Raw genomic sequence first — 9,478 nt, forward strand, 5'->3', positions numbered from 1 at the left:
CAGTATATACTTAATAACGAGTGATAATACTTCCACCACTGACTTAAAGAAATGACAAGGCGATAAAGGGAGCGTCTTGCTTTTGAAAATAACACCCATCATGGGTTTTTAAAAGCCTACATTATTGCATCATTATTTTTGTCCTTATCACTCTGTGCTACTTTCACCAATTATGGTGAGGTTTGCTTTGACTATTGTCACACAGAAAACTGTATAAAGACACGTTTGATAATTGAGCACACAGAACACAAATGTTAGAATGGCATGAAGAAAAAACTGCTACTGATATTTAAGTTGTTCATAAATGTTTATTGCACTCAGATAATCAACAATACAAACATAAATTTGACTAGACAGAGATGTCTGTACCGTGTTCAACACATTCACAAGCTCCAAAGGAGAGAACACATAGGAGTTTGGTTCATTGACACATTGCAGTATTCGATCCAATGGTATAAATTAATAAACTTTGAAGAAGTATGCAAGGAAATAACTTCTCTCTAATATTGGAATGAAACAGATGGTGTGATGGTGTTTAGCACACTGACACAACGACACTTTATTTTTTTCTCGCATTTTATGCATTTTTCTGTCACTGTAAATTGTGAATATTCTTTAGTGATAACTACTTCTAGTGACCATGTATAAAGTGAAAGCACTGAATTTAAATGTTTTTATGGCAAGGTTGACATGCAGTTGAAACGATCTGGGATTACAATCTACTGGTTTAGTGTTGATATAACATGGCCTAACAATAAAACAAATACATCATATCAAATAAAAAAGCACGAGGAATTGACTGTGAAAGACTTCACTTGATACTTAGATTCAGTTCTACTTGTTTTCTACTCCTTATCACTTTATGTAGAAATACTACACTTATGTTTGATTCTTAGATATGTGTATTTGTATGTGGGCTGTATGTAGGGCTCCAAGTGCAGCGTTAAGGGGAGCCTTGTGAAATACTTTATTTTTAAGGCTGGAACTGAGTCAGTATATGATATGCTCTCATGAGCATATCTGGACTGGCAGATACGTATTGGCGGGAAGGCATATTTACTACTTATGTATTTATGGACATAGAATGTTACATACATGGGCGCATTTCAATAATTAACTTAATTCCCAAAATTTAGGCCGCTAAATAACTTTGATTAAAGGTGTCTTTTGTTGTTTTAGCTGAAAGCAATATATTTCTAATATTTAATATGGACTATGAAATCGAGTAAAGCTACATAATAAAATCATAAATGAAATGCATTCATATATAGATGAATTTAGTATTGACTACCGCAAACTTACAAAAGACTGTATAAAGCTGTGGTCATTACTGTATCTGCACACACTGAAGAACCCAGGTTGCAAGTTGTGTAATGTTGAATAAAATCCTGAGGGAGACATAGCAACACAGATCCAACATCCCAGTGTAACAAAGCCAGGTTTGGTGTGTGATGCTGGAGTTTTTCACTCATCATTATCCTAGCAGTGCTATTCTGAACACTCCTGCCAGTGATCCCAAAAAAGATTTGTGTAACCACAGGCCAGGCGTGAGGAAACAATGGCATAGAATGAGTTATCTGTAATAAAAAGGCAGGTTATTTTTAAACATTATTCAAGTTGTAGATGCCTGCTGTACCTCTAACGCTTAATATGGTCTGGGAGCTATTTAGATATTGTAACAAAAAGGTTTTTTTGATTGTATGACGCCAGAAGGTAAGCCCGTCTGGGACAGGTAAGAACAGAGCCTTGACATTTTCAGAGCCTTCCAAGTTACAAAGGTCATCTGGAACCTAATCATAATGGACACAGTTCTGTCTGAGAAGTAGGAGCTACTGTGTTTTGTGATCAAAGCTAACTTTAAAAGTGCAGGTTAAATAAATGACAAGCAGAAGGGGATGTAGCGCCTGAAATTGTATTGATACTGTATGACTGAGCAGAACAACTAGAATAGGGTCAGGGGCAGATGACAATAAGAATATCTTCCAGATGGTTACCTCAACCTGCCGCCTTGTGACATAAGTAAAGCTGAGGCTGGAATGTCACTGGGAGAGCTAATTAACTAAATAACATACAGAGAAAAGTGTTTGATGATCAGACAGTAAAGTGGAGTATAATTTGCTATGAAAAAGTCTTTAGTCATTTTTTTGTGTTTTTTGGTAAATTCTGATTGTTTTATTTTGTGGTTTTCATTTTCTTTTTTTCTTTTGTAACATTGCTGATTGTTTGAGATAAATAATAAAATGGAAAACAATGAAATTAGGCTGATGTGCTACTCCAAAATACACAGCACACAGGCTAGATAGGCAGTATTAATAAGTACCGGGACATAATGATTATGTCTTCAGCAAATTTAAACATCTGTAACCCTAGTTCTGACAGCATTTAACCCACAGAGCCCCAGTAAATGATATTTCACCATTGCCCCATATTACCCAGCTTTCCTCCGCAGCCTATCATGTTGTCGTTCAACTCTATCGTGTAGGTAACTTAAGTTTCTACACTTAGTGTTCCCTGAATGTTACTAAATGCAATTCAATGAATGCTGATACTTGGTTACTGCTTTGCCATTAGCTAGCTGCACAGTAAACTTTACAGCTGGCAGCTGCATTCAGCAAGATCAATGTTAGTCTGTGCTACTAAAACCTAGGAAACAGTGTTGTGTCAATAATAAAGTGCTTCACGGGGCAAAAGCCTTGGTATGCTTAATTTTATATGTAAATACATTTTTCAGTTCGTCTTCGTCTTGTTTCTCTTTGGCAAAGCTGAGCCAGATCAGTGAAAGCCATGCATCACACACAGTGAGGCTAAATGGTGGATATAGCAGTTAAACAGAGGAAGGGAATCATCTTTGCTTTGTGCCTGCATTAGCTTTGACATCAATGGCTTCATTCACTTAATGCAAAACTTTGTATTCTTTGATGTAAAATATTGCAAGGTCCATTTTAGTGTTCTGATCCGTTCAAATAATCAGGTACAAGGCAGCTTAAGTAGCATATTTTTAATTTGAGGTATTCAATTGAAAGTCAGTGGGTTTTAAACCAAATTGACTAGAATATTAATTTATTAACTCAATGAATGCTGGAGTGAGACTTGTTTGGAATGCAGCCAAACTAAAGTGACTGATAACCTTTTCCAAATTTCTATACACACCTACCAACACATACACTAAACCTTTTATGTGCAGAAAGACTGGACAGGTCCTCTATGAAGTAGAGGAGTGCCTCCTCTGAATGTATGTGTAGACTTTGACACAGTGGTCCCAACAATCCAGCACAAGCAGTTGTCCTTTCTGGGTGGTGGCCACTCCTACAGGGCAGGTCAGCCCTTCATGGATAAGAATTTTGTATCCACCTTCTTTGGGAAACTGGAGGATTTCTTTCCTGCCACTGTCCGTTACTAGCAAATCCCCATTGACATCCACACACATGCCGGTGATACAGCGGAAGTCCTCTGTCTCTGAGAAGAAATGGCTGAGCTGCTTGCCTAGCTGGCCGTCTGTATCCACTGAGCCAATAGAAAAGCCACCTTCCAGATGGGGCTCATTGTGACGTTTTTCAAAGTTCAGGGCTAGGCCCTGGGTAAAATAGACTGTTCCAGCCGCATCACATGTCACAAACTTTGGCCGTACAGCAGAGCACAATCGATTGTAGCTGACCACACCTAGATTGCGGTCCACTGTGATACACCACAGCTTGCCACCTTCCACATCTGACACGACAAACTGACCTGATGGCATTGCAGCAATGCCCCAGGGTTTAATCAGCTGGTTCTTATGGCAAGCCACACAGTGTCCATCCATAGTGTAGACTTTAACTGAGTTATCATAGTTGTCAGTGACCCCAATCAGGCCTTGAGGAGTGACAGCAATGGATAAGGGGATGAGGTTAGGCAGATCAGCCCCAAGGAAGCTCAGGACAAAGTTGTCAATGCTACTGGCATTGCGGCGGATTTCACGCTGGAAACCTTTGCGATTAAATATCTGGATGCGGTAATTGCCACGGTCAGCCACCAGGACCTCACCTTGTTGTGCTACACAGATGCTGACTGGTAAATTGAACATGCCAGGTAATGTTCCCTTGCAGCCCATCTTCTTCACAAACTGGCAGACTGGCGGCCCTGCACTTGCCTCAGCTCCTCCAGGTGATCCCCCACCTGCATCCATAGACTTTGACTTAAAGCTGCCTGGTGAACCACATGCTGCATCCTCTACAGCTGCAAGCATGTCAATATCTCGGTAATGATCCATTGCCCCCCTTCCACCACCAGTAGCCCCTATTGTACCAGCTTCACTCTCTACATAACCATCAAGTGCTATCTCCAAACCACTCTCCTCATCCTCTGTATTGACAGTATAAGTATTTGTGGTCACTTGGCCCACTTCTACAGGTTTAGAGTGCTCTGTTCTGACCAGCTCTGGCTCTTGCAGCTGAAACATGATGGGCAAGCTGCTCCTTAAATCCAGCTCTTCATCATCATTGCCTTCGCCATCATCCTTTAGCAAAGCAATATCGCTCTGCCTCACCAGCATTCTCAGATAATCACAGCGTGACACCACTTTTACCTCTGCAATGTTGAGGAGATATGTCTGCTCCTCCAGGACTTGTCCATTAAGCTTGTCCACTTCTGCCATGGAAGCTGTGAATGTCCTTCGAGACCTGCTGAGTTCCTCTTGAAGACGTAGCTCAGCTGAAGTATAGTCCTGCTGCACTGCCTGGTACTTTAGTCTCAAGGACTTGGAGATGTTTTCAATAGCTGTCTTTTTCTTCTGAATATCGCCCATTACATCACGCAGAGAAGTCAGCTTTCCACCAAGTTCTTTACGACGCTGTTCAGCAGCCACCCTAATTGGCTGGACTGAATGGCCTTGATGCAGGTGGCCCTCACCTTTACAGAGCTCACAGAGGACTGTAGCACAATCATGGCAGTACTGTCGTGGCAGGCGGTTGCAGCAGGACTTGCACATTAGGGCAGCAGTAGCAGCACTGCAGGATGTAGTACAATCTAGGATCTTGAGCACAGTGAGATTATCGGCCAATTGGGAGATACTGCTCATACGGGACACCTTGCTACAGAAGGGGCAGCGCACACCATTTATAGTATTAGCCAACAGCTTCTCTAGACACTGCCGGCACACTGTGTGACCACACTGCAGGAGCTTGGGCCTCATTTGATCCTGGTTGTAGGTCTCCAGGCAGATAGGGCATTCAAGAACCTCCCTTATTAGATCTGGGTCCAGCTGGGAAGATGTTGCCTCCATTATGGTGCTTTCCTTGATAGAGTAAAAACAAAAAAAGGACTTAAATAATTAATATTTTATTATATAATAACATTTTATTTGGTGTGAAATTCAACCAAGGGTAAAATACAATGTAACTAACTCAAGTGAAGAAATAACTATATGATGTTACATTTCTGATCCATCACAATTGTGTATTGCACGCAGCAGTATTTTGTAGCGTAGAAAACTGATGCTCAAAATACACAAGTACAAGTAGGTAAGTACAAGTAAGTCTGATCTCATCTGACGCTTCACTGTGACTGTCAGACAATAAATGATACAGTGCAAAACAGTGCCACACATCTAGTAGGCTAATTTGCAGAATATTTGCTTGGCAGTTATGTTGCAAGCTAGAACTAGCACAGCAAGCTAGCTCTTCTCTGTTTTCAAAGTATATTGTTGTCGAAGTATAGCTGACATAAAATAGGAAACCATTCACTGACGACAACTAACGTTACCTAAGGTTACCATGTGTTATTGACTAGGTAGTGCTAACGTTAGTTACATTTTACAACATCATCTTGGTGTTAAAGAAAATAGGCTTCCAGAATGAAGCTATTGTGATAGTAGCAGGTAAGCTAATTGTTGTTTTGTTGTTATTTAACACACGATAATTTTACGCCAATAATTGCAAGCAATGTAATAAGCAAGCTAACTAGGTCAACGTTGGCTATATCTAAGGGCACGACCGTGCTGTAATGATGCTTAAACATAGGTTGACTTTGCAGTCCAGGGTTACTAACTAATTACATTGATAATGTTCTAATGAAACAGTAAATCGGAGGCCTCCTGACAAAACAACACAGGTTAACGCTGTCCCTTGACACAACGCGACAATGTTATTCAACATTATCACAGGGCCTTTAATAAAAGTGCTTTCGGAAATAACGTGCGGTTCATCGTAATGTTTTCTTGAAATGTCTGCTTTAAAATGTTACCTTTTCTTCTATGATAGCTGGTTGGAACTGGAAGTTCAGAGGTTTTGATGGGCGTGCTGTGGTTCTGCTACTGCAGCTGCTAGGTAGCTAATGCTAGACTCATTGGGTAGACTGCAGTCATGACGACGTCACTCACGCAATGATACGCACTACGCACAGCTCCGTGCGTGACGGTTGTTTTGATTGGCTGCTGTGCTAGGACGTGCCAGGGTATTGATGGTACACTCACGATGCAGTCCCATGAAGTCCATGGGATTTTCTGATATTTAGTTTCCAACAAAAGCAGAATACCTTTTATTTACCTTATTACCAGCATTCCTTTATTTACACAGAACAGAGGGCAAAAACATTTTTGCAGGCGAAGTGTTTTAATTATTTTTTACTTTCATGCACAGTGCCTGTTCTAAATAATTTTCCCAGCAATAGGCTACTGCAATTTGTTCAACACTTAATGTATATGTAATGTAACTTGTCCTGAAATGACAGTGGTCATTTTAGTGTTAAGCAGGAATCTACACTATTATTGTACCAGTTTTTCCTATAAAGGACAAACATACAAACAAACATATAATCGTAACATATACGATTAGTTAACTTAAGTGAATAAGTAAACAGGCTTGCAACTAAGGAAATAAGTCTCACAGACAGAACCTGAAGTACTGTCAACAGGCTACAACTGCATTAAAAAAAAGTCCAGATGTTGTGACATTTTTCAAGTTTTACACAGAAGTAATTATAGAAAGAGACCACTAGGTGGCAGAATACGTCTTCTAGAAGATGTCCATGCAACACCACTGTGGAACACGAGGCTAAATGTGGGGATTAGGACCATCTAAGAAAATGTATGCTTTTATTTGGTCAAGCACAACAAACAGGTTTTAAAGAAATATGGAAAATGCATTTTGATTGTCAGTTAATATATTTAATAAATGTCATTGTATTTATGTCTGCAATTAACAAACCATTGTAGAGTTACTTCTGTTCAAATAATTCATACAGCAAACAACGTTTAATTGGAATGGTACTCTGTAGACAAGGTACAGCTCACACACAGATGCACAATTTAGTAGTGTGTACCAATTTTATGTTTGACTGTAAAATGAATAGTGAATATGAGGTAGCCTACTGTAGATAACAAGGGTCTGTTAAAATCAGAGGACTGTGGTACATGTAGCACTAGCAGCTGTTTTAATAAAGCAAAAACAGCAATGTCAACAGTAACCACATCTATCAACAGCTGTATTAAATTGCTTTGGAAGATATCTGACACCTTTGCTGTTGTTGCCTGGGCAACATAACCCTGGCCAGAGGGGATGTGTCCCTCATGAGTAATTATACTGCAACCAGTCCACAAAGACATTTTAATTAACAAAGGCAGTGCAAGATCAATGGCTAGGAAATTCACTCCATTTATCTCTTCAATATGTTTGATGACAAACAAGTATTGCATAAGCATCACATTCATACCACACAGCAAAGAGATGTCATAGTTTATTAAAAGGCTAAATGAAGGGCCACTCCTTTAACTGCACAGAAATACATGTGGTCCTATTTGATTTATCCTCGCGAAGGATGTCACTGATGGTCAGATGTCAGTGAAACTGTACATTGCCTTAATACAAATAAACAGACACAAAGTACTTTAGTGATCCCAGATTGAAATTATATGAAACAATGTTCTCCCAATCTCAAAACAAGATAGTAAGGACTCTTAGAGAAAACAAGAAGTTGTAAAAGCCAAAAGTAAAAAAAAATAGGTGGGAAAGATGCAGGAAGAAATACCCTTTTCACTAAAGATTTCGCTTTTTGTATGTGACAATAAGGTACGCTTTCCTAGCTCTGAAAATCCCATTACCATGGCTATGTTTTATATTCTCTACCAATATGTAACCGTGACAAATCTTTTAACAAATGCACATGTTTACATAGACGTAAACAATTGTATTCTGGGCTGAAATGAGTAAAAGGGGATGAGAGTAAATTAGATTGGCTAGCCTCAGCCTACCTAAGCTACTGTACAGGGCTTTATTGTGAGAGCTGGGTGACAACAGCTCTTTCCTGTGTCTGTGTTGCCTCAAGATGTGCGTGTAATTGGGCTCCTGGGCCACCCCTGCGCCTGTTTACCTACTGTTGCACATGAAGTTACCACCCACCCTTTCTACTGCTTGCCAGTGTCTTACAGACACACACAGGGAGTAAGCTGCAGACATACACAAATAAAGAAAATGTATGTACAGACTCAATTCTCTCTCACACACAAAAACACAGCAGGGTCATGTCCTTGCTGTTCTTTCTGGGGATTTGGAAGTTTCACTCACCTGAGGTGCAGTTTACATGCACAATTTCAATAATACACTTCTTTTTTTTTTCCTTTCTTTTTCTTTTTCTTTTACCAATGACCATTGCATTTTATATTTGTTAGATAATTATGGTTAGTGTCTCCGTTACCTTACAAATCTCCACTGGACTCATAACCCCAGCATGCCCCCAAACATTGTCAAGACAATCTTTTTCTATAGCAGTGAATTTTTCCTACAGCTCGGTTGTTCAGTCAAGCCTATTAGCTATACTTCCGTCCTGTTCTTGCGCATGTTAATTATTAATGCAAAGTCAAATTGCTCACTATTTTTATTATTAGGATTTTAACTATAACATAACACAGACTTTTTACAGTATTGCATGCTCTGTAATCAAATGATTTATGCTTGTTACTTTTTTGATGTCATGGGCACATCAGGGCCTTTTGGTCTCTATGACTTGATTTGAAATTGAAAAGCCATGTGAGGTGTATTGAAATTAAATACTTTTTCTTGCTTTATTTGCATGGTTGAAACGTCACATCAACTTCACACCTATGTGATTTTTTTTCCCTGCAAACATTTATAAAATAGTCCTTGGAAACGTCCCCACCCATGTTCTGTTTTCTGTAAGCTGTTAAATGCCTGCTGGTAAAGCACATGTGTTGGCATGTGGTTGTGTATTAGAAATGAATGGTTGAAAGTTTAGACACCCTTTTGTGTGTCTTGGGTTACCTTACTTAACATTGTTGATATTAGAAGAGCACAAGTAAAATTGCACATGTAGACACATGTATACTTGTTGTTCTCTGTCTCTCACACAAACACATTTGGGTTAATCTGTATCTTGTCTTTTTGCCACTGACAACAGTTTGAAGTATTTTACTGTTATTAAAATGGTTAACAGGAAATAAGTTATTTACCCCACCTTGAACAGTGTCAAGGGCTTTTCCTTACCCACTTTT

At 39.4% G+C, this 9,478-nt stretch overlaps 2 protein-coding genes across 2 annotated transcripts in view; one reads left to right on the forward strand and one right to left on the reverse strand.

The window, feature by feature from the left end:
- The window catches only part of astn2 (astrotactin 2), a 285,511-nt gene that overhangs the window by 212,478 nt on the left and 63,555 nt on the right, over positions 1 to 9,478 (forward strand). The window lies entirely within an intron of this gene.
- On the reverse strand, positions 2,984 to 6,344 carry trim32 (tripartite motif containing 32). Its single transcript, XM_032540395.1, has 2 exons — positions 6,217 to 6,344; positions 2,984 to 5,269 (listed from the first exon to the last, which is right to left on the reverse strand). The coding sequence occupies exon 2, from the start codon at positions 5,255 to 5,257 to the stop codon at positions 3,203 to 3,205; it is 2,055 nt and encodes a 684-aa protein (XP_032396286.1). The 5' UTR covers positions 5,258 to 5,269; positions 6,217 to 6,344; the 3' UTR covers positions 2,984 to 3,202.

This window comes from Etheostoma spectabile, chromosome 16 (assembly GCF_008692095.1).
Source record: "Etheostoma spectabile isolate EspeVRDwgs_2016 chromosome 16, UIUC_Espe_1.0, whole genome shotgun sequence".
NCBI lineage: Eukaryota > Metazoa > Chordata > Actinopteri > Perciformes > Percidae > Etheostoma > Etheostoma spectabile.